Raw genomic sequence first — 26,056 nt, forward strand, 5'->3', positions numbered from 1 at the left:
GGGACATGAGCAACCAATGAATGGTGTTGGGGGTCCATGAAGTGCACTCTGCTATGGTGGAGGCCCATTGCTCTCAATGCTCACCCTACAAGTGCCAATGTGACCCTCTGGATGGCTTGGACCCCATACAGGGAGACCAAACCCCAAATGGAGACCCACCTGCAATCTTGCATAAGATCCAGTACGTCCCCTTGCCTTCTAGTACAACAAATCATTAGAGTAATCAAGTAAAAAATCTTACAAATCATGGAATCAAATGGACACTTCATGGTGGCATGCCCTTCCATATTGGGTTTTGGCATGTATAGGTGTCTCCAAGCTCAGTAAGGGGGTTAACCAATGATCCTATTAGGTGGTTTCAGCCTTTAAAGAGGTGACATGTCTATGGTACATCCATCAAGTGATAGGTGGCATGTGATATAATGATGGAATGGAGTGGGGATCAGGGGAAGTCTCCAAGCCACAAGCCATGGTACAAGGGTAACTATAATAGGGGAAGCCCATACTTGGGTATATGAGTGTAGGAGGGAGCAATCATGGTACATGAGTTACCTTTCCATCGAATTTTTTGGATGGCTAAATTGTGAGAAAAGTGATGCTCTAGGTGACCTATGGAGGCTAGGCCTAGAAAAAGACAAAGAGGTGAGAGAAATAAGATTTGAAAGTGATCACCTATGGAGGATTAGTGCCTTGTCCTTTGGGAGAGATGGAGTCAAGGAGAATTTATGGTTTGGAAAGAGTTCACCCAATCAAGGAGGCCTTCAAACAACTTCGCATGGCATTAGGGGATGAGGGCAACTACGTTAAGGACTTTATACTTCGGTTTGCAATAATTGATGACTTATCGAGATTCAATTAACACAAATTATCTCTAGGAACATTCATCCATTCATACATGGCCAATGACATGATGCAACGCTAAAAAAGATGACAAATTTGACCAATTCATATAGAAAAACAATAAATTTCAAACTTGTACGGCGAAAATCCTAGCAACATTCATGTGACAAAAGTAAATGATAAGAATAAGCATGAAAAGAGCTCTTACATGTACAAAAGAGTATATCCAATCATCATATTATGCCAATAATGAAGCTCCAAGACAAGAGAGAGATATCCAAGCATCAAAATTCATCCATAACATCCAAAGTCATCCTCCAAAAGGGATAGCGAAAATCTCACAAGAGCAAATAACCCAATCCAAGTGATGATGAATGAGAGAGAACACTTCTCTTCTATTTATACAATCCTCTAAGGGATTTGGACTAATAATGCCCCTACAATAAAATAATGTGCATAATAACAACACTTTTGGTGATAATCCCACCAAAATAACTCAATAACATAAGCCTCTCAAGAGGGTCGAATGATCAACAAAGTGAGTCGTTGGGCCTTTGTGGAGGGCTAATGAAGTCCAAGGGGTGCCATGATGAAGAACTGGACTCCAAACATAGTGGACAAGGGGTTGGCCCCTTGTTTTCCAAGCAAGAACCTGTGGTGCTCCCAAGTGGGTGTGGGAGCACAAGGACATCCTCATGGGTCTCCAAGTGGATCGAAAATGCCTATAGACCTTCTATAAGGTCTAGAATGATGACATAAGCCCTCCCTCTACAGGAGGAGACATCATCTGGACCCTAGAACATCTTGCCAAGTGTATGGTGCATGTGTGGAGCCAGCTGAGCATGGTGAACTAGGTGCATCATCCTCATCCAAAAGGTGGATCACGAGCAATCAACGAGTCATGTTGGGACTCCATGAAGTACTCTCTGCTATGGTGGAGGCTTATGGCTCTCAACTCTCACCCTACAAGTGCTAATGTGGCCCTTTAGAGGGCTAGGACCTTGTATAGGGAGAGCAGGCACCAAATGGAGACCCACCTGCAATTCTGCATAAGATCCAATGCTCCTCTTTGCCCTCCAAGACAACAAATCATCAGAAGAATCAAGTAAAAGAGCTTACAAGTCATGGAACCAATGGAGCACTTCATGGTGGCATGCCCTTCCATAGTGGGATTTTGTATGTACAAATGTCTCCAAGCACAATAGGGGGTTAATCAAGGACCCTATTAGGTGGTTTCAACCTTTAAACGGGGTGACATGTCCATGGTACATCCCTAAAGTGGCAAGTGAAAAATGATATAATAATGAAATGGAGTGGGGATCAGGGGAATCATCCAGACCACATGTCATGTCACAAGGGTAGCTATAATAGGGGAAGCCCACACCTGGGTATGTGAGTGTAGGAGGGAGCAAATCGTGGTACAACAACTCATGTTTCCCTTCTTCATATGCATTTTGCCTTTGATTGATTTTTCTTCATAACTGCTTAGGGCTCTAGGGGATGAGAGCATGCTGTGTAGTATACAACAGTGGATAACCCCTTAAGGTAGGGCTGGTCATTGCCCACTAGGGGTTGGGACAATCATGGGTTCCTTAATGATGGAGGGGGGCTCATCTAGGGCCCATAAGAACTAGGGTGATGGTCATGGATAAGGGGTAGAGCTCATGTTTGGCTTTTGCCCACGTTCTAAATTCGTATCTCTTGGCTATCGTTTGCATTTTGTGGTACATTCCATATTGAGAGTGGCCAAATTATGTTTTTTCTTTTCTTTTTAGCTGCATCAACCTCCTGGGCATCGTTCCAGGCCCGACCCAAATTATGTTTTTTCTTTTCTTTTTAGCTGCATCAACCTCTGGGGCATCTTTCCAGGCCCGACCCAAGGTGTGGGCAAGGGGAGGCGGAGGCTAACCCTATGTGGACCTAGTGGACACCTGAATGGGAAAAGAGATGAATGGAGCTAGAATGAGTGGTAGGGGGGATGTATATGGTGTCCGGAAGCAAGACCACACAACCAAAATCAGGATTTCCCATGTAGTGCCAGCCCTAAAGCTAATGGTCAGTAAAGGGGATTCCACGGAACTAGGATACAAGGGTAACCACGAAATTGGACAATGGATACAAGAATATAGACCTAACCCACTCTTTCTGCCGAATCCTCCCACCAATCCATACCCAAAAGTGCCCATGACAAGTAAGGAAAATTACTCAACTACACCAATGAAAAGGCATACCTTCAGGGTCGGGAGGCCCACCTTCAAACAAACAATCATAACAAGTGGGTGAGGGACCACATGGTTGGCGTAGGTGGCAGAGATAATGGCACATCGAGTTATCTGGTGGCTGCAAGGGGCTGTTGGTTGAGGACCATCTAGGGGAATTTTTTTTTCCTATATACACTACCCACAGGTGGTGGGTAACATCTCACTCCAACTGGGAGCTGTCGAAGAAGTGCGTGACGCTACTCGAGTGGGAGGTCATGAGAGCACCAACAATCTCTTGGTATCGCAAATCTGTTACCTGCACATATCAAAGACCAAGCACACTGGGAAATGTGTTTTTGTGGTGTCTTATGATCACCCATGCTTAATATTAGGCCATAAAAATCAACAAGAAAGTAAAATGCAAGTTTAATCTAAATGCAACTAATCTATCATGAAAAATATCATATGATGTTAGTTTTAATGAGAAAATGAGCATGCAATGCATCCTACCCTAACATGCATATAGTGTAATGGTCATGCTAAGTGCAATTATAAATCTAGTGCATCCAACATATAATCAAATTAATATACACATGCATGCCTATATGATTACTTGTGTAGAAAATCCCAACGTGAATGTAGACACAATCACATGGAGGATGAAGTGGGTGGGAGGTGGGAAAATATGATTTCCATGCAAGGTAAGAGGAAGCCGTAGGAGAAGGAAAATAAGTCAATCCAAAAGTGTGGGGCCTTCCCTCTAAGTACACAATGGTGGAATGAATGATCACCCTTAAGAACTCCCTATCACAATCACTGCTCATAATATTATGCTTTGTAGATGCCAGAAGGTCATGATGGGAAGAGAAAGGAGACTTGGGACACGGAAGGGGACAACATATTGGTTGCCCAGTGGAGTGATTGTATTCACAACTCTGGGGGTATGTGGGGAAAGGAGGGATGCATCTAGTAGATGGTTTTTCCTGAACATCATACCTAGGGAGGTGAAAGGGCCCATGGTCATTGGAGATCATACGAAAAGGGGTGAGGGAATCACTTGTGGAAGACTCAAGATGATGAACGAGAGAAAAAGGCAAAGGGGAGGGTGAAGTCTCATATTCAACGGGGTTTTCTCTTTAAAATCATAATTTAAAGGCTCAAGTGATTTGAATATAGAATCATAAGGAGGATAGGTGGGAGCTTTATCGATTTCATCATTATTAGTATCAAAGATTGGGTCTTTCCTAAAAGGAGAATCGATTACTTCCAATTGCCCCTCTTCATGCAAGGGAAAATAATAATTCTCCTTCCCAAGGGTATCGATGGATATGTCATCATAAGTAATGCGCGAGAGAAATGGATGACTAGTCTCATCCTCATCCTGCTTGTCGGTATCATAAATAGGAGCAAAATCAAATTGAGGGCCAACAATTTCCCATTGCTCATTTTCAATGTGGAAGTAATCTTCAATGAAATCTTCCAAGGGGCTAATGGGATCACCTTCCCCAGGGCTCACAAAAGGAGAGTCATTAGGAGTAATATCCTTGAGAAAGGTAAGGTCAGCCTCAACTTCACCTTTCATAGCCTCATCAACACATATGCTCACAAAATCATCCTTTTCATCATGCGGACCAAAGGAGGACTCATCCTTTTGCTCATTATTTAGGTTCCTAAGGTCCACTCCAACTTCTTTAGATTGATTCCACTCTTCCATATGTTCCTCACTTTGATGATGATCCTTCACACTTGAATTTTTTTCAATGTCACCTTGATCATCCAATTGATTACCTTTTGTGGGGCTTTGTGATTGATTATAATATTTGTCATTGATTAGGTCAGTCAGAATATTAAAAGCACAGGTTAGGCCAACAAAGTCAAGGAGACAACTAGGATCCTTCTCATAGGCACACCTCATTATGTAGAGTTGCTTTTGTGTTGACCTATGAAACTTGAGCATGAATTCCTTATCCATATCCTCCAATAAATCTTGATAAAATTCAACATATTTATCCACATCCTTTTGCAGTTCTTGAATGTCTTAGTCATTGAGTTTTGCAAACGTAGAACCAAGATTAATCTCTCTTTTACAATAGTCCATTTTTCATGATTTGCATATTAGGATTAAAATGGAGTCGCTAGGGTGAATTAAAGTGCTTTGATAAATGATTGCTTCACCCAACAAGCATTAACTTTGAAGCTCAATGAGGAACTAGGCCTTCATATGGGGAACAAAAACACACATCTCGTTTCCTCGGCAACAACGCCAAAAATGTTACTGCTCAAACTAGTAGGGGTCCTTGGAGGAGATCCTATAGGGAAACTACTAGGTCAAAGGCAACAATGGAGTGATAGCCAATTGCCACCTTCTAAGGCTCCTTGCTTTTTACAGACTTTCACCGATGGGAGGAGACCCGGTATATGAGGAATCACAATGATAAATATATCAATGGAAGGATGAAAGGTGATTCCCAAGGCCTATTCACAAGAGAGACTCAATTGTATGGCTTTCTTTCTTGGAAAACAAGGTGGTAGGATCTCTACGAAGGGCTAAAAGGATTCTTTAGGATAGGGTTTGAGAATATCTCTTATCAGGGAATCCTCTAGTCTCAAAAGGCCTTATGGATGCTTGGCCTCTAAGTGTTCTTTGTGGAATTGGAGTCAACAAGTTGCGGAACCACCAAGGGCCAAGTGGACCCAAAATTAGGTCAAGGATATGGAGTTGATCAACCAAGGATGTACTTGACCTAATTAAGGAAGGGAAGGGGATCAAAGAAAGAACCTTCCTTTGATGATTTAATTCTATGGTCCCAATGAGGTCACTAGATGATGGGAAACTAAGGGCAAGAGTCGATCCTCAAGCTAGGGTTTGAAATATCTCAGATCCCACTGTTGGAATTTCGTGAAATTTAGAGGGCCTCTAGAAGACACATCATCGCAGTTGTGGGCAGGAGATCGATTTTTTTGGATGGCTAAATCGTGAGAAAAGTGTGCCCTAGGTGACCTATGGAGGCTAGGCCTAGAAAAAGAGGGAGAGGTGAGAGAAATAAGCTTTGAAAGTGATCATCTATGGAGGATTAGTGCCTTGTCCTTTGGGAGAGATGGAGTCAAGGAGAATTTATGGTTTGGAAAGAGTTTACACAATCAAGGAGGCCTTTAAACAACTTCACATGGCATTAGGGTACAATGGTATGAGCGCAACTGCTTTAAGGAATCTATACTTCGATTTGTAATAATTGATGACTTATCGAGATGCAATTAACATAAATTATCTCTAGGGACATTCACCCAATCATACATGGCCCATGACATGATGCATTGCTATAAAAGATGACAATTTCCACCAATTCTTATAGAAAAGCAGCAAATTTCAGACTTGTATAGTGAAAATCCCAGCAACATTCATGTGACAAAAGTAAATGATAAGAATAAGCATGAAAAGAGAACTTACATGTACAAAAGAGTATATCCAATCATCATATTATGCCAATAATGAAGCTCCAAGACGAGAGAGAGATAACCAAACATCAAAATTCATCCATAACATCCAAACTCATCTTCCAAAAGGGACAACAAAAATCTCGCAAGAGCTAGTAACCCAATCCAAGTGATGATGAATGAGAGAGTGTAATGACCCATCTCGAATTAAAGAGAACATAGTGATATTAACATGCATATGATAGCTACATATGCATGCATTGCCTGCACTGCACTAGCATACATATTGGTTAATATTGAAAAACATCCATATTTAGGGTAACAAATTAACTATTGAAGTGAATACCTAACTCACAAGAATATAGTAGGGTACTTGATATACGTACCACCACCATAATTAATATATATATATATATATATATATATATATATATATATATATAGAATTCTGCTATATAAAACTAAAGATAAATACAATGTATTGAACTCACCACAAAGGAATTATGTACCCTACTACGTACAAAGGAATTATCTGCTTATTCTTGCAGTAGTTGCAGCAACAGACTCATTATTGTAGTAGTTGCAGCAACAGTGCAGTAGCAGCAACGATATGATTAGATCAAAGGTTGCGCAGTAGCATGATGGACAATATTCTCTTCACTGTGATTTCCAGTAATAGGGAGATTGGTCAGCTTGGAGAAGTGGAGAAAGTCAGTCAAACATCGAAAGCGCAGGATTATCCAGGTGCAGGAGAGTAGTACTAATGTAGAGAGAGAACACCTTCCTTGCTAAGAGGGAGTGTTAGTTTTTGTAACATCAGACGAGTGTTTTAGACTTGATCTGTCTCTAGGAGGCTAAGGAACACGAAATCTCCAAAACCCAAAAAAGGTTTTGCAAGTTTGCGAAATGCCCCATTTAAATTAATTGATCAATAATTTAAAATTTCCTAAGTCTAACTTACGAAAATTTATTAATTAATAGGAATTAAGTTTATGAGAGATTTTTCGGCGTAAATCACATGATATTTCATTTGTCAAATGAAATATCATGTGATTTATGCTGAAAAATCTCTCATAAACTTGATATGGATCACAAAAGCCTCAATTCAATAATAGGAATTAATTAAGCATGATCAAGAATGCTCTAGAGACTCACATGGATCGACTTTAAGATGATCTTAGCCGTTGACGAGGATCTAATCATGGTCGTTGAAGCTCCAACGACAGATTATATAGAAAATAGATGGGATGAGGAGATGACACAAGTGAGGGAGCAAACATCCAGGCAGTGTGAATTTCCCAGTGCACAGTAATTCAGTGAGGCAAGAATTTGAGCCAATGGAGGAGCATCAGTGATTGAGGTAGCAACGACAGAGAGATCTGAAGATTTTTCTAGTGTCTTTCTAGTCCTAGTTTGGCTAGAGAGAGTAGGCCGAAATTTTTGCAGGGGTCGTACAACTAGTGCGAGTGAGCCAAAATTCTAGTGTGAGTGCCAAAAAGGGAGTCGATTTAATTGCTCGAGATCGTGAGATCGCTTGGAAAGCAAAGCGAGCCATTTCCAGAGGCAGAGGGAGGATGGATGAATCAGTTTGAGTTGACTAGTAGGACAAACGAATTTCTTAGGCCAATAGTGTGAGTTTTAGGTAGGTCGTGTTGCCAGGAAGAGAAAATGAGCAAGCCAGAGGGAGGTCGAGTTATTGCATAAGGGAGATAATTTCTCCAAATAATTTTTGCCGGTATATTTTCTGGAGGATTGCTAGTTGGGCATCCAGATTTTTGTACTCAGTCTTTACTGCTGCATAATAATAAAAATAAACCCTCATTTGCTGCACTGGTTTTCTTATCGGGTTTTTTCCAAGAACATTAATCCAAAATAACTGTGTTAATTGTGTGCATGAATTTCTCAATTTTAGTTTAATTTTTCCGCAGCATATTTATTTTATTGTGAAGATTGCAGTAGCGAGCTATTCCTTATTTGCCGTTAAATTAATTAATTGAAGAAAGAAAAACAACATTAGTTAGAAGAATAGTTTCTAGTTATTGCATTCATGGATTTTTCACATTCCTCATCCCTTTTCATATGATCATTAATCATGATGAGTCTTTTCCCTGCCTTGAGCATGATCATTGGGAAAAGCAACTCATTAACCATGATCCTTCATGCCAACTTCCTCCTTTTCCTTCCCGTCACAACCTTAAGGCATCCATGAAGCATGGCATCATTAAAATGGACCATGATGAGGATGATGTGCCTAAGGTAGCCCTTCCTCAAAGGTTCATGAGCTTGATTGTGGATATTTCCATCTTTTGTTTGGAAGAGAGGATCCAATGGAGCAAGTTGAATCCCTCCTTTCCTTCTTCATCCATGGTCTTCCATATATGGTCACTTTATTTTCCCACCTCCCACACTTGTGACATAGCACATGAGTATCACAATTGTCATGATTGCTCTCAAGTATATATAATGATAAATCATAGGGTTAGGAAATTCGATATTGATTGGATGATCTGTTGGTTGCACTGGCTTTATGATTACACTTAGTATTTGCATAATGTAACCATGCATGTTAGAGTAGGATGCATTGCATGTTGATTTTTGAATAGCTAACATCATCATATCATGTTCTCATGCTAGATTAGATGCATTTATATTAGGCTTATATTTTCTGTTTTGTAACACTTTGAAAAAGTGAAATTTCCTTTGAAGGATCCTGTATATTGTTTTGTTTACTAGAATTGTCCACAATTATTTAAAGCTATATTCTTGAACTACAGTGTATGTAAATAAGAAAAATTTATTGTGTTTTGGTCTTTGGAATGATACTAGAAGCAGCATTGTTTATTAGTCATTTCCATTGCAAATGTAAGGTTTGTTCTAGTGAACATATATGATTTCACTCTTTAACATTTTTCCTATGCTCTTGCTGTTTACGTGTTGTAGATTCCAATTATGCTCGATCTCAATGACATTGACCTCTCTAAAAATGAGCTTGGCTTATTGGGTTATGTGGGCTCAAATACAACAATGATTGCCTTATCTTGACTAATCATAAGATTATTTTGCATTTCTTAAGCTAGATGTTTGTGGTTGCAGGAGGAATTGGCTATCAAATTCTTTAGTGATGGCAGAGCTTTTGACTTTGGTGGTTTGTATTTCGATATGGCTGTTTATACCACTTAGAAATGCATTAAACAATGTTCTAATATATTGTTTAGTTTCTGACACAAAATTTATCTATGTTCTAGATAGCATAACATGTAATTTAATTAAGGAAAATCAAATTGTTTCAATTGTCCCTTGCTTTTGATTGTTCTATTTTCTAACAATATTTGATGATTTTTTTTCTCAGGAGAAGTACATTATGTATCAAATAACTTGTAGTCTAGCAAATTGCATGTCAAACAATCTGGCATTTAGTGTTTAATTACAGATAGTAATTCCCCTCCATGACGTCTGTGTTTGTAGTATGTACAAATGATTTATGATGGCAGTAAATGTTGTCATCCATTAAAAAAGGATTGAATGGAAGCAATCAACATATTCTTAATCTGCACAAAGAGATGATAAACCAACATTTGGGAAAAAGATAAATCTGCACTATTGCACAATGGAAGGGACCAACAAGTGCACCTTCAGAAATAAACCACTCAAGAACACTAGAGCACATCACTGGACAGAATACCCTTGAACAATAAATCACACCATGAAAGACAACAGAATGCTATATATGATACCTGTAGGCTAAAAGATTAAATCACTGGTATAAGAGAGCAATAGCGCAACAAGATGTTACAAATGAGTCTTGAGTATGTATTTTAAATATCTTAATATGTAGAGAACCCTTTTCAAGAGGGGCTATGGGTCCAAATAATGAATTGGTCGACCTTAACCACCTAGGAATATAATAAATGAATGAGACTAAACTAACTTTAAGCAAACCCTAGAAACACACCAATACACAGTAATAATGATTACACTGTGAGGTCAACCATAGCCATATTTGAAGATTACACCATCATTTCAACATCTCCTTTATGTTGAGTAGGAGGTCATGGAGAATAAGGAAATGTAAATGAGGGAGTATGTTCTCGGAGATCCAACTCAATATAGGATTTAGGCTTTTGGTCAAAATAAGAAAGAGAATGGGTTGATGTATACCCTACTCAAATACATTTGGGAGTGCCGAAAACAACTTAGAAAGCTTGAATGCAGTTTGAGAGTGGGTTTATGGATACCCAATTGAAATAAACCTAAGAGAGTTTGAATACAATTGAGAGAGCTCAATATATTATGAGGGTGGGTTTATTGATATCCAACTACAATACACTTAAGGGAGCTTGAAGATAGTTGAGAGAGCTCAAATGCAATTTGGGAGTGGGTTTATGGATACCCAACTTGAATACAACTTGGACTGGGGGTGAATCAATTGTAACATAAGAGTGAGTGTGTGGATACCCAACTTGAATGTAGAGTCAATTCTGGCTGAGATATAAAGGTGAATATGTTTATGGGTACCCAACTCCAAATATGGCCAGGCCTATTACTTACCACCAGTGGGTGACCCCTATAGGAGAAACTTTCTCCTAGATTTGTCTTCAGCTGGCAGCCAACAACAACTTGCAGCCACCTGATAGCTCGATGTGCTACTATTCTTTGCTGCATGAGCCATCCATTCTGTGCCCTCGCTCATTTGTCATGATCGTATGTTTGAAGGTGGGCCTTCCAACCCCAAAGGTATGATTTTTCATTATGTAATTGAGTGTTTATGCTTGCTTTTCTTGGGCACATTTAGGCATGTATTAGTAGGGGGATTCGATGGAAAGAACGGGTTTTGACTGTGCTCTTGTTCCCTTACCTCAACTTGGGGGTTAATCTTGTATCCTAGTCATGTGGGATCTCCTTTATTGGCTACTAATTTTAGCAGTGGCACTACATGGGAAACCCTAATTTTGGTTGCGTGGTTCTGCTTCCCGATGCCATATATGTCACTCCTCTCCACTCATTACAATCCCTTTCACATTTTTTCCCATCTGGCTCCACATTTGTCAATTGGGTCCACAAGGTGTTAGCCTTCCCTTGCCCTTGTTCACACCTTGGGTCAGGGTTGGAATGATGCCTCAGAGGTTGATGCAACTAGAAAGAAAGATAAAAGCATAATATGACCACATATAATAGGAAATGTACCACAAAATGCAAAAGATGGCAGGGACAATAAAATTTAGTGCATGGGTAAAAGCCAAACATGAGCTCTACCCCCTATCATTATGGCCATCGCCCTGGTTCCTAGGGCCTCCATGAGTGCTCCTTGCATCATTAAGGGACCCATGATTGCCCCAACCCCTGGTGGGCGATGAACTGCCCCACCTTAAGGGGGTATTCATTGTTATACCTTACACATCATGCTCTCATTCCATTTTGAGTCTCGAGCAGTAAAATGAAGAAAAATCAATAAAAGGCAAAAGGCATATGAACAAGGGTGGAAAAACAAAGGTTGGGGTAACTCATCTACCATGATTGCTCCCTCCTACACTTAGATACCCAAGGTGTAGGACTTCTTCATTATAGCTACCCTTGTACCATGGCATGTGGCTTAGAGCCTTCCCTCTTGCCCCCACTCTGTTCCATCACTATTTCAGATGACACCTGCCATTTGATGGATGTACCATGGACTTATCACACCCTTAAAGGTTGAGACCACCTAATAAGGTCCTCATTAACCTCTCTTGTCAAGGAAGGTAACATTAGCACATGTTTAAAGTCCATTTGGAAGGGCATGACACTATGAAGTGTCCAATTTCGCCTCTGATTAACAAACTTATTTACTCAATTACACTAATGGATTATTGTAGTGGAAGGTGAGGAGACACATTGCATCTTGTTGACACTTAATCTTTGGGATTAGGAAATCCTATGTAAATAGAGAAATAAAGGAAGCTGGAAGACAAAGATACATTGGGAGATGAAACCCAATAGTCTCCCTCTCCTTGTATATATTTATGTTCTATCTTAATGCAAAAAAACAATTTCATTTGGAGTTACTCTTGGCCTAACATGGTATCAGAGGCAACTCCCAAATTTAGTTTCTTTCTGCAAGTAACTCCTGCATTCTTTGTCTCTCTCTGCTATACTCTCCCTATGGTCATTTTATTAATTACTGCTACCTAATTTTCCTCTTTCCCTTGCATTCTCCATTGAAGAATTTCTATAAACAAATTGCCCTGTTCTCTGTTGACGAGGTTGTGCATATGTGCATTGAAATTGTTGGTCGTCCCTCGATATTAAGACCTCTGCGTAAAGTGGTTAAATGTTGTGTCGAACCTATAGCTAATTCCTCTAGTCGAGATTGTTCAAATTCCTCTGCTTTGCAGGAAACTTCTGAATGGTATGTTGTTTGGTGCGTTGATAAACCGTGAACGCTAGAATGTGCATTAAATCTTGGTATGTTATAATTTCTTTTGAAAAATGTGTGCATTGAATCAATGTGAGAAAGGCCACATTCCTTTTCTAAATGATTGTGTTCAAATAATGCGTCTACAAAGGACTTTTGAGTATATTGCAATGCATTCCATACCTATTGATATTATATGAAGGCTGATATATTCATAATTGTGTTGAAGTGTTTTTATGGTTAAAACATACGTTGAGTTTTTTCGTATGAGGGCCGTTTGGTGTTGTTTGGAATAGTCATTACATAAAAGGCCGAGAATCATTCCTTTCCATTTGTTTGTACTTCATAGTGTGATGGCTCATATATGCTTATGTTGTATAGCTTTTTAAAAAGCATGTATGGTGAGTGCATACGAGGGTTTGCTTTAAAAAAAAAGCCATGAAAAGGGTTGCTGAAAATGATTTGTAATATGGTATGGTATGTGAGATGAGATGAGGCATCGATATATGTTATATGCCATATGGTATATGGAGGTATATTGATAATTTTTTTGAAGACATAGCCAATCAACCTTATTACAAAAACATAAAGTTTTTGTTGAAAGTACTGTAATTTTTTTGGGCCCAATTCAGATTTTTTATGATGCATTCACTCATCTCCATAGTGGGAGTAGTTTTCATTGGCAAAGAGAATACCATGAGTGGTCCAGGAAAATAAAACACACTTTGATTTTCAATGAGTTGTGCAAAGGGTTTTGTGAAGGATAAGGAGGCAATGCACCTGAAAAACCTACTTCAGATAAGGAGCTTGCCATTTGGGAAAACAAGAACAACAAGGCCTATGCTATCATGTCCCTTCTCAAAAACATTAGTCACTATTACACATTTTTAGCACAATTTTGACTTAGGAGGAGGACCCCACACTTAGACTTAGGAACTATGGGGCAATTTCGACTTTATTTAGCAGCTAGTGGAATGTGGGGGCCACCCACATGAGGAATTCAAACTTGGCCATTCGATGTGCTTAGAGGGAAATCGAATGGGTGGACGGAGGGGCCCACATGAGGCTAAGGAGGCCCAAGGTAATAAAAGGAGGATCAACTCTCATTTTTGACCATCTTGAACATTTGCAAACACTCTTTTGTAGGCTCTATTGCTTAGCGAGTCTACCCACTGTTTAGCCACGAATCTCTCACGCGGGAGATTCAACCTCTTCTTCGTGGGACCATCCGTGCCCACCCTAGGGAGGCCGTGCCACAGGAATTTCAGGGAGTCCTGTACAGTCACACACTTCATCTATCAACGCAGGGAGGGAACTGCATATTCCTGGGCAGCCAGAAAGCACGCAAGAGGAGTTGGAGGTCAACAAAGGGGATTCACAGCTTGTTGGGAGAGCCGAGAGTAGATCAACAAGGGGATTCACAACTTCCTTAGAGAGCCGGGAGTTGAGGAGGCATCATAGGAAAGGCATTTCCACTGGAGTAGCAGCCAGCTAGACCAGCGCAACAGTCAGTCGAAGTTCTAGACAGAGGTACTGCGCAGAGGCTATCTAGCAACAAATTTGTGGGACTTGGGGAGCAGTTGATCTTGGCCTAGAGCCATCCGGGGAGCTAGGGGTTGAATAGCACAGGAAAAACCAACATTTTGGAGGAGTTTGCAGTAGGATTTGCAGGCTATTTCTTACAAGTCGGAATTGGCAGTTGAAGCTGGGGAGAGGCTCCAAGAGGGTCGAAAATCCAAAGTCAAAATCAGATAAATTCCCTTCTGGGTTTTTCTGGGTTTTGTCCAAGAGTCCGGGATGAAAACGCACAATTTTCTGGGTAGTTTTTGACCACCTTCTAGCTAGTTGAAGTTCAATAGGGCAATAGTTTACTGTAGCAGCGCAGTGCAGAGTGGTGCAACGACTGGGCAACCTTCAACTTAGCTATTTTCCCATCTGGGGTTGGTCTTGTTCATTGGGACAAGCCCAGGTGCACCATTCCATTTCACATTGTATCTAGCCTGCAGATTTTTAATAATATGGCTCAGCAAATCCTTATTGGCAGCGTTTTCGTTGATGTTTGATGTGTGTTTAATTTTTATATGCTGCTGCACAATTTATTTGCTTAATATAACTTACATTCCTATTTAGGAACATTACAGTGGTATTGGAGCCTAGTTCTTGGCTCAACTGTGGGGATTGTTTCCTATGAGAGAAGGGGACCAACAGAACATCACCTACCGTAGGCAGAGAGGTACAGGAGAAGAGAAAGGGAGTTAGAAATTATGCTAGATACGAAGGAAAGAGGGAAAGTGTTGATTTGGGGTAGCATTGGATGTGCTCCAGCCATGAAATTTGGTGGAGAGGTTGGGGCACACGAGATCTCCAATACCTAGAAAGGGTTTGGGCAGATTCCTAACAGATTAGGAGATATTAAAATAATTAATACTTTTAATGGAGTCCCCAAGTCTAAACTTAGGGAAAATAAAATATTAATGTGTATTAATATGAATCTGTATTAGAATGGTCCAAAAGACATGGATCAAGCCAGATCTAATCGTAGTCGTTGATTAGGGACTTAATCTCAGCCGTTGAGATGTCAACAGGAAAAGTATAAGTGGAGGCTTGAGGGTCACTTGGAGGACACACCAGGGTGATTAGTTATTCTATTCTCTAGAGCGAGGTTTGCTAATAGAGATAGAATCAGTGATCAGGAGAGTAGCTGAGGGGCATTGAGTACAAAGAAATAGAGAACGCAAAGATTGTGCTGAGAGAGCAGCGCAGCAGCCAAGGAGAGTGACGCAGAGCCAACAAGGGTTCATGCAAGGCCACGTAGAGGCAGCCAAGTGCTGTGCAGAGCACCAGAGAGGCCAGTGTGTCTGACGCAGAGGCCCAGAAAGCTGATGCAGCGTCTCCTGGGGCTGACGCAGGCCAAGGCCAGTGTGAGACAGAGAGGGGCTGACACAGTCCAGATTGGGCAGACGTTGGGGTTGCAGAGCAGTTTTGTGCTGAGGAGCTGTCAGAAGGATTTTTCGGGGTTTCAGTGAGGAGATTTTAGATAGCTGCACCGGTTTTCCCGCATTGGGTTTTTTCTGTGGACATTTGTCCAGAAATAATGGTGTCATGTGGTGTGTTTGTTCTTGTTTCTTTTAGTTGCTGATCTGTAATATGTTGAGCATGCGCTGGTGTTTATTTTCAGTATTTACTTTATAAATAACTTGTTAAAGAAAAATAACAAGTAGGTAGGAATAAATAAGAGAAATCGCATGAAGGGTTTCTTAACTAAGTAAACTTAGAAACTTCAACAGAAAGCAGTGGCCGGAGAGGAGGAAATGACAAAGCCCAAGAGTAGGGAGGAGATGGCTTTCGATGGCCTCCTGAGGGCCTTGAGTGACTTGGTCAAGGGGCAGAAAGACATGCTAGAGGAGATCAAGTCACAAAACAGAGACATGCCCATGCCTAGAGGGTTTCTATGTGAAGAAACTTCTGGGGCCTCTCAGCCTTTCGATCACCACTCACCAGCAATGCAGCGCCTTTCAGTCAGTGTGCCGACTCGGGCTACACTGCCTTTTTTCGTTCCAATGGCACCAATTGAGCCAGCAAGGGAGGAAGACACTCCTTATATAGGGGATTACTTCAGAGAGTGGCAGACCATGGATGAAGACTTAAAAGAAGCCTTTTCCTTCCGAGATTACTGCAAGCTCAAGCAGAGTGTGAGGAATAAGGGGTACGGAGCACAAGGGACCCACAATTATGAGCTGCAGAGAACCATAGGGAGGATGTATTTCCCTGCTTTTGATGGCATTGCCAAGTGCACGACTAGGGCTTGGGTTGAAAAGATGGACACATACTTTCAACTCAACCGGATGACAGAGCAAGGAGCCATTAAAATGGCCACATTGCACCTGGAGGGGGAAGCCTATGATTGGTGGTTCCATGGCTTGACCAGCTTAGGGCATGCCCTCAGATAGTTTCTTATGAGGACTTCACCCGAAGGGTGGTGGGGCGATTCGATCAAAGAGATCTGAGGCATATTTCAGGGAGCTGACACAACTACGCCAAACTGGCAACCCAGAGTAATACTTTTCAGATTTTTTGCGTGTGTGTCGGTGATGGTCTTGGATCTATCCCAGGCAAGGAGGGTATGCACCTTCATTGAGGGTTTGCTTGAGCCCCTGCATGGACTGGTGAAGTCACGCAGATCCTCCACACTGTAAGAAGTAGTCTTGTGTGCCAGAGACCTACAAGGGGCCATCCCCAAGACTAGAGCACCTTTTCCTGCACAGACCCCTTTCCCATAGAAAGGGCATGAGACTAGACCCCCACCACCGAGGACCACATAGGGGAGGGGGTAGTTGGATGAGGAGACAGGGAAGGACCTCCGAGGAGGAAGCTGTGCTTCACATGCAGAGAGCCCTGGGCACTTGGCCATAGGTGCACTACAGGTAGAGCACGCTACATTAAGGTCTTTTCTGACAGTGACTAGGAGGATGAGGTGGAGTAGGATTGTGGGGTGCAGATGGAGAGAGTCCGACAAACAGAGGGCCACCCACCACCACCTCCACAAGGAGGGGCATCTCTTGCCCCAGTAGGAGGAGTCCTTGCTTCTTTATGCAAGATTCCTAAGTTTTTGACACTGAAGATCAGAGGCACTGTACAAGGACAGAGGGTGTCAGTGCTGGTGGATAGTGGGGCTACCCACACTTTCATAGATGCACAGCTAGTCCAGAGGAGGGGCCTCACCACAACAGAATTTGAGGGTTTCTCAGTCCTAGTGCTGGGTGACCGTACCATCCAGTGCTCTAGATATGTGGCCTCCTTGACAGTAGTTATGGCAAAATACTCGATGACGGACCACTTCTTTGTGGTCGATGTGCCAGACACCAATGTGGTGATGGGTGGCTTGTGGATGTATTGCCTTGGGCGAGTCACGACGGATTGGAGGAAACCAGAGATGGAGTTCATTGGGCTAGATGGAAAATTGGTGGTCTTGAGAGGCTGTCTTATCCGCCTTAGACAGTTTCGGCCCACAGGATGGAGCCAGATCTTTGGCATGGGGACATTGCATGGGTAGTCTAGTTGAGGATCTCAGACGCTGGGGGACAGGCGCAACCACCACCAGCAGACATACAGGCATTCCTAGACAGGTATGTGGTAGTGTTCGGGGACATTCCACCAAGGCAACCACCAGATAGAGGATTTGAGCACACCATTGAGCTGGAGCCGGGCGTATAGGTAGTGATCACTACTCCTTACAGACATCCCAAAGCCTATAAGGATGAGATAGAGAAGGCCATCTAGAAGTTTCTTGCATTGGGTAATATCAGGCCAAGTTCCAGTCCTTTCGCTTCTTCAGTAGTGCTGGTGAAGAAAGAAGGATGGAACCCTCTAGATGTGTATTGACTATCGCGCCCTCAACCAAAAGACTCTTAAGTACCGGTACCCTATTCCCCGCATTGACGAGCCGATGGATGAGCTTAGAGGAGCCAAGTACTTCTCTAAGATTGATTTGTGTTCAGGGTACCATCAGATCATAGTGAGGGATCAGGACATCTCGAAGACAGTTTTTCAGTGCCACTATGGGCACTTTGAGTTTCTGGTCATGCCATTTTGGTTGACCAACGCTCCAGCCACATTCCAATCTTGCATGAACCATGTTATCCGGGGACAACTGAGGAGGTTCGTGCTAGTGTTCTTCAATGACATCCTGACCTATAGTCGGACATGGGAGGAGCACCTCCAATACTTGGAGGAGGTATTGTGCATTTTGGAGGAGCAATAGTTTTATGCCAATCTCTCCAAGTGCGAGTTTGGGTTGACAGAGATGCTTTACCTAGGGCATATCATTGGAGTAGATGGGGTCAAAGTTCACGAGGAGAATATTTGGGCCCTCCGGGATTGGCCAGTAGCCCAAGATGTGACTACGCTGAGAGGCTTCTTGGGTATTTGCACCTATTACAAGAAGTTTGTCAAAGGTTTCTCGCAGCTGGCAACACGTTTGCCGACTTGACCGAGAAGGGGGCTTTCGCATGGACTGATGGAGCACAGGCTGCCTTTGATCACCTAAAGGAGGTGATGAGCAGTTGCCCAATTTTCGCACTTTTGGACTTTTCCCAGCCATTCACGGTGGAGTGTGATGCATCCGGGGTAGGATTGGAGTAGTGTTGTCACAGGAGGGGCATCGCATAGCTTTCGAGAGTCGAAAGTTCCTACCACATGAGCTGTCATATTCCATATATGACAAGGAGATGCTGGCCATTATGCATGCATTGGCCAAATTCCGCTAGTACTTGGTGGGCAACCGGTTCCGAGTGAAGACTGATCACAACAGTCTTCGACATTTCATGGGGCAGCAGGGCCTCAATGACAGGCAACAGAGATGGGTCAGCAAGCTGTAGGCCTATGATTTTGACATCGAGTATGTGCGAGGGAAGCACAATGTGGTGGCCGATGCTCTATCTCGGAGACTAGCTGGGTTATCTCTAATGAGCATTTTCCAGGATTGAAGGGTTCAGTTGTTGGTGGAGTACTACAAGGACAGGAGGGCATGCGAGGTATTGGAGGGGACACATGCTGATGAGCATTACTGTGTGATGGATGAGGTCATCTATTACAAGGGGGGCATTTACTTAGTGCCCAACTCGTAGTTGAGGGAGAGGATACTCCAGGCAGCTCATGATTCAACATTATCCGGACACCAGCGGTTCCGAAAGACTTATATCGCTGTTCGGGAGAGATTCACATGGAAGGGCCTCAAGGAGGACGTGTTGCAACACGTACGGGAGTGTGAGGACTGTCAGTGGAACAAGGGGGAGCTGACTCACCCTGTAGGACTACTACAACCACTTCCCATTCCGGAGGGGAAATGGGAAAGTATCTTGTGGATTACATCACTGGGCTCCCCACAATAGAGGGGAAGGATTGCATATACGTAGTGGTCGATAGGCTGACCAAATTTTCCCATTTCTTTGATATTCCCACTAGGTACACGGATGCAAAAGTTGCCAAGTTGTTCTTTCGGGAGGTTTTCAGGGTGCATGGGCTCCCCAAGAAAATAGTGAGCGACAAAGACAATAGATTCATGGGTGGCGTTCGGCAGGAACTCTTCAGGTTGGTTGGGACGAAGCTCACTCCTAGCACCAGTTATCACCCCCAGACAGAGGGCCAGACAGAGAGAGTTAATTAGTGCTTGGAGGGGTACCTAAGGAACTATGTGACTGGTCAGCAGAAGACGTGGATTCGGTGGTTACACCTGGGCGAGTACTGCTACAAAACTATGTACCACATGTCTATCGACATGACTCCTTTCCGTGCCCTTTATGGATATGATGCACTGACTTTTGTTGATATTGTTTTTGGAGATAGTCGGGCCCCAAAGGCCAAAGACTGGGTCCAAGAGAGCCAAGATATCTTCAAGGCTCTCAAGGATAATTTGGCGACAACCCAAAATCAGCAAAAACTCTGTGCAGACCGGCATAGGACAGAGAGGAACTTTGACGAGGGGGACTTAGTATACCTCCGGTTGTAGCCTTACAGGCAGTCTACGTTGAAATAGAAGGGGGCCGAGTAGCTACAACCACGCTTCTATGGGCCCTACCGAGTGACTAGGCGAGTTGGGGAGGTAGCTTACGAGTTGGCGCTGCCTCCAGGGAGTAGAATCCACAATGTGTTTCATGTCTCATGCATGAAGAAGGTGTTGGGACAACAGGTGACGGCAGCAACTGATCTACCCCCGCTGGATGGTGAGGGCCACTTGGTGCTAGAACCAGAGGCCATTTTGGAGAGAAGGGAAAGAAGATTGAGGAGTAGGACCATCAAGGAGTTCTTGGTCCGCTGCAAGAACTTGCCGGATGAGGATGCCACCTGGAAAGGTGAGCACATATTGGAGCACCCAACTTTGAGGTTGCTTGAGGGCAAACAACATTTGGGAGGGGAGGATTGTCATGTCCTTTCTCAAAAACATTAGTCACAGGGTGCTGTTACACATTTTTGGCACAATTTTGACTTAGGAGTAGGACCCCACACTTAGACTTAGGAACTATGGGGCAATTTCGACCTTATTTAGCAGTTAGTGGAATGTGGGGGCCACCCACCTAAGGAATTCAAACTTGGCCATTCGATGTGCTTGGAGGGAAATCAAATGGGTGGATGGAGGGGCCCACATGAGGCTAAGGAGGCCCAATGTAATAAAAGGAGGATCAACTCTCATTTTCGACCATCTTGAAGATTTGCAAACAAACACTCTTTTGTATGCTTTGCTGCTTAGCGAGTCTACCAGCTGTTTAGCCACGAATCTCTCACTCGGGAGATTCAACCTTTTCTTCAGGGGACCATCTATACCCGCCCTAGGGAGGCTGTGCCACAGGAGTTTCAGGGAGTCCGATACAATGACACACTTCATCTATCAACGTAGGGAGCGAATTGCATATTCCTGGGCAGCCAGAAAACACGGAGGAGGAGTTGGAAATCAACAAGGGGATTCACATCTTGCTAGGAGAGCTAGGAGTAGATCAGTAAGGGGATTCACAACTTCCTGGGAGAGCTGGTAGTTGAGGAGGCAACATAGGAAAGGCATTCTCGTTGGAGTAGCAGCTAGCTAGACTAGCCCAGCAGTCAGTCGAAGTTCTGGATAGAGGTACTGTGCAAAGGCTATCTAGTAGCAAATTCGTGGGACTTGGGGAGCAGTTGATCCTGGCCAAGAGCCATTCAGGGAGCTAGGGGTTGAATAGCACAAGAAAAACCAACATTTTGGATGAGTTTGCAATAGGATTTGTAGGCTGTTTCTTGCAAGTCGAAATTGGCAGTCGAAGCTAGGGAGAGGCTCCAAGAGGGCCGAAAATCCAAAGTCAAAACCAGATAAATTCCCTTCTGGGTTTTTCTGGGTTTTGTCCAAGAGTCCAGGGTTAAAACGCACAATTTTCTGCGCAGTTTTGTTGAAAATAGCAAGAAGAAATGCTAAAAATAGAAGTGCTAAAAATAGCATTACTATAAATAGCAGTTTGGGTACCAGTGTTGGACATAGCAACAAGGAATGAAAAATGGAAGTGCTAAAAATAACATTGCTATAAATAGCATTTTGGGATACCTTCCAATTTTAGTTAGTCCCTAAACTAAAATTGAGAAGTAAAATTCGAATTTGATCATAGCAGCTGTTTGTAAAATAAATAATTAACTCATTCTGAGTTAATTAGTTGTAGAAATCAAACATGAAGTCTATGTGGGGACATGCAACAATTATCCCATTGATTGAGGAATTTATCCATCAGTTAAAGAGTTAAGGATGAGTTGTAATATTGAGTTGTAATTAGTTGACTCAGTTAACTGAGTCAAGTCCAGTTAGATTAGTTCAAATAGTTTGTTGAACTAATTGTGAGTTCAGTTAGTTAATGCATGCATGCATGTAACTGCTGCACTTTAGATAACTGAATATTCTTTCATAAATAACTCATGCATGTCAGTTTAGTAAGAGACCCAGTTGAGATCAGAGGAAGGGACATTGTACTATCAGTTGGAGGATTTTTCCTATATAGGAAACTCATCCATGCAGAAGGAATTATCTCCTTCAGGATTGCGCAGTTAGATTAGAGGTTAGTGAGCGTGTGAAGAGGCCAATTCACACAGGTGGTAGCACTGGACCCCAAGGAAAACTGCGCAAGGAACTAGGAGGCTTGGAGGGCAGAGGAGAAGGTGTGGAGAAGCCTTTGTCTGTCTATGAGCAACATTGTTTGATTGCAGAGAGAGCAGGATAGCTTTTGAGTTGATTCTTTTTGTAATCTGAACATATTTCCACTTGTATGATAATACAAAGATCGGGGTTTTTAGCTGAGGCTTTCCCTAGAGTATTCTTCTGCGTTCATGTGTGATTGATTTCTCATTTTCAGTTATATGTGTTCTATTTGATCTTGCTCATATTCAATTAAGCTTCCACAAAGTTTGTTGTAGAAGTAGATCTTGTATTTTGCTTTAGCATATTGCATTATCAGGTGATCTACAATGGGAATTTCTACAAGTTTTTGAGCACCTTCCAGCTAGTCAAAGTTCAGCAGGGCAGTAGTTTACTGTAGCAGTGCAATGCAGAGTGGTGCAGTAGTTGGGCAGCCTTCAGCTCAACTATTTTCCCTCCTGGGTTTGGTCTTGCTTGTTCATTGGGACAAGCCCAGGTGCACCATTCCATTTCACACTGTATCTAGCCTGTAGATTTTTTATAATATGGCTCAACAGTTCCTTATTGGCAGCGTTTTCATGGATGTTTGATGTGTGTTTAATTTTTATATGTTGCTACACTTTTTATTTGCTTAATATCATTTACATTCCTATTTAGGAACATTACATATGCCTTGATTGCAACATTAGTAAATGAAGAGGTGAGTTGTCATATTTTGCCATTTTCAAATGCCTTTGAAGCCTTAAAGAAGTTGAAGGAATTATATGACTCACACTCTGAACTTGAAGTTGTTCAATTGATGATCAAGTTGTTCAATCTTGAGTTGAAAAATGATGACCCTCTTGCCTTAGCATCAGAAATAAGATCCATTATGCATGACATAAAAGCCATCGGTGTTGAAATAGATGTTCCTCTCACAGCCTATGTCAAGGCACTATATCCCACTTATTCACATTATCTTGAGTCATTGCAAGCAAGTGGCAAACTTAAGGAGATTTCCTTTGACTCCCTTGAGAAGAAGTTTGTTGAAAGAGAGAAGGATTTTGGGAAGAAGACAACTCCTCAGTCTTCTGAAGAAGTTGTGTGCCTTGCACAGAAAGAGAAGAATCATGCACAAGATTCTTCTAGAGGAAGAGGTGGCCAAAGAGGAAGAGGAAGGAAGAATTTTAGAGGCAGGGGGGTAGACATTTCCAAGGAGAAAGGTCTGATCTTCATTGCATACGATGCAATAGAGATGGACATGATGCTTCCACATGTAAGCTACCTTGGGACAAAATCGAGCAGGAAAGAAATGAAGAAAAGGGTAAAACACCTAGTAAAGGGAAAGGAAAAGCACCCGAGTCCGCTCATTATGTTGTGGCACATTGCAACATTGGAGTAATTGAAGACTTATTTAATGCTTCACTTGCTTCATGGAAAGATGCTTGGTTGCTTGATTCAGGAGAAACTTGCCACATGACTTTCAGAAGAGATTTCTTTGAAGAATTCACTGACAATGTTGATGGAGCAGTATACTTTGCAGACAAGTCAAAACTCAAGCCATCAGGGCTTAGCACCATTAGGCTCAAATTGCCTGGACTTCCAGACTTTCTTCTACATGATGTTCTATACCTCCCGGAGTTGAGGAGAAACTTGTTGCCTGTGGTCCACATCCGCTAGCAAGGATACTCCATTCATATATTTGATGGCAAGGTCGAGGCCAGAAAAGCATCAGATCACTCACTTGTCATGATTGGGATAGAAGAAGAAAGACTTCTGAAGCTGCAAGGAACCTCTGTTCATGCACAAAATTTTTCATACAGTTCTCACTATGATGAAGGTACACTTCCATCAAGTCTTTTATGGCATGCTAGATTTGGACACTTGAACTATGACAACCTTCGTTTGTTGAAGAAAAATGGTGTTACTGGTTTGCTAACTATTCCTAGGAAACTTAAGCAATGTGATGCTTGTATCTTAGGAAATCACAACAAACACTCTTTTCTTGATTCTCATTTCAAAGCACATAGAAAACTAGAACTCTTTCATTCTGATTCATGTGGCCCAATGCCTGTTCCTTTTGTCAATGGTAATAAATATATGATGAAATTTATCGATGACTACACTAGAATGTTTTGGGTTTATTTATTGAAGAACAAATCTGAAGCATTTGAAACATTTAAGAACTTTCGTGCATGGATTGAAAATGATGCACAATTTCATATTGGCTCTGCTACCGCTCAAACTAGTAGGGGGCCTAAAAGGGACTCTTAAAGGGACAACTGCTAGGTCAAGGACAATGATGGAGACTTAGCTCACTGTCACCTTAGCTAAGACTCCCTACTCTTTATGGACTTTCACCGATGGGAGGAGACTCGGTAAATAGAAAGTCACTTGTGAAGGATGAATCAACAAATGGATGTGAAGTGACCTTAATGATCCTTTTCCCAGGGTTGTGGGGGAGCGGATTCTCCCCCTAGAACCTGCTTCCGAAGCATGCTCTCTTCGGGAACGACGTCGGGAGTGTGCTCCCGAAATCGGGAGTGATTTCGGGAGCGAGCCCGAGATTGAAATTTTCACTCCCTAGCCTTTCTTCAATTTTTTTTTTTGCAGTAACATTCCAAATGCAATCCGTTTTCAAAGAAACAAATAATTTTTCAGTGGGGAAGCATAATGATTAAGCCTATGGCCCTAGTATTGATATGCGATTCATGGTAATGTTAAATTTTTAAATTCTCCTTACTCTTCATTTTCATCCTTTTACTTAAATTTTTAACATTACCATGAAATGACTCAGGATGTTTGAGAGTGGTTCCGACCTCATTGGATTTCATATGGAGAAAGTAGAATTTTAGATCTCATTCAAAATTCAATAGACTTATCAGTTTTTCAGGATTTTAAGATTAGGGGGATTGCAATGTTTCCATTGGAATTTGTCATGTATTAGGGTATGGAACTCATATTTAATCAAGAGCACCAATCCCTCTATGTACCTTGATGTTAGTGACATTGGTTATAAAACTCCTCTATCATGACCCTACTAAAAGTGTATCCCTCACTCAAACAAAATCTTGACTTGACATGCTATGTTTTTTCTATCTTATGTTAATGCTTAGAGGGTGATATTAATGACAAAGATCCTGATTTTCCGACAAGACTAAAACATTAAACATTTCTCGTGGCGACAAGAGGCTCAAGCATTAGCAACAGATAATAGATTTACTTGTCTTTCCTAGTTTCTAGTAGTTTTTATAAATGTTGACTCTTTCGTATTTATTATGATATTTTTTGTAAACAATGTATGACAATTTAAGTTTGAAGTTTGAAGTTGGCAATTATAACTCATTGGTAACAAATTATGAATATGTTACTTTGTGAAAGTTGAAAGATGTTTCATTTCATTTCATTTTATAACATTTCATTTCATGTTAGATATTCTTTGTTGTAATGGTTATACTTAGATCACAAGTACATCTTTGGTGATCAATGATGATAAATGTTATATATTGAATTTTGAAAGCTTGAAACTTTAAGATTGATGAATCATGAGACTCAATATGTTGTATGTTA

The 26,056-nt window shown here is 41.9% G+C and overlaps 1 protein-coding gene across 2 annotated transcripts in view; it reads left to right on the forward strand.

Annotated features, from left to right (window-relative positions):
• Positions 1-26,056, forward strand: part of FHY1 (Haloacid dehalogenase-like hydrolase (HAD) superfamily protein) — a 389,630-nt gene that overhangs the window by 122,429 nt on the left and 241,145 nt on the right. For both annotated transcript variants that reach the window (XM_089394049.1, XM_089394048.1), the window contains exon 3: positions 9,570-9,621. In XM_089394049.1, coding sequence (XP_089250175.1) covers positions 9,570-9,621 — 52 coding nt within the window. The remainder of the gene's footprint in view (positions 1-9,569; positions 9,622-26,056) is intronic.

Source organism: Pinus tabuliformis, chromosome 1_2, assembly GCF_031772625.1.
Source record: "Pinus tabuliformis cultivar Carrire ecotype Pingquan chromosome 1_2, CPIR1, whole genome shotgun sequence".
NCBI classification, from domain to species: domain Eukaryota; kingdom Viridiplantae; phylum Streptophyta; class Pinopsida; order Pinales; family Pinaceae; genus Pinus; species Pinus tabuliformis.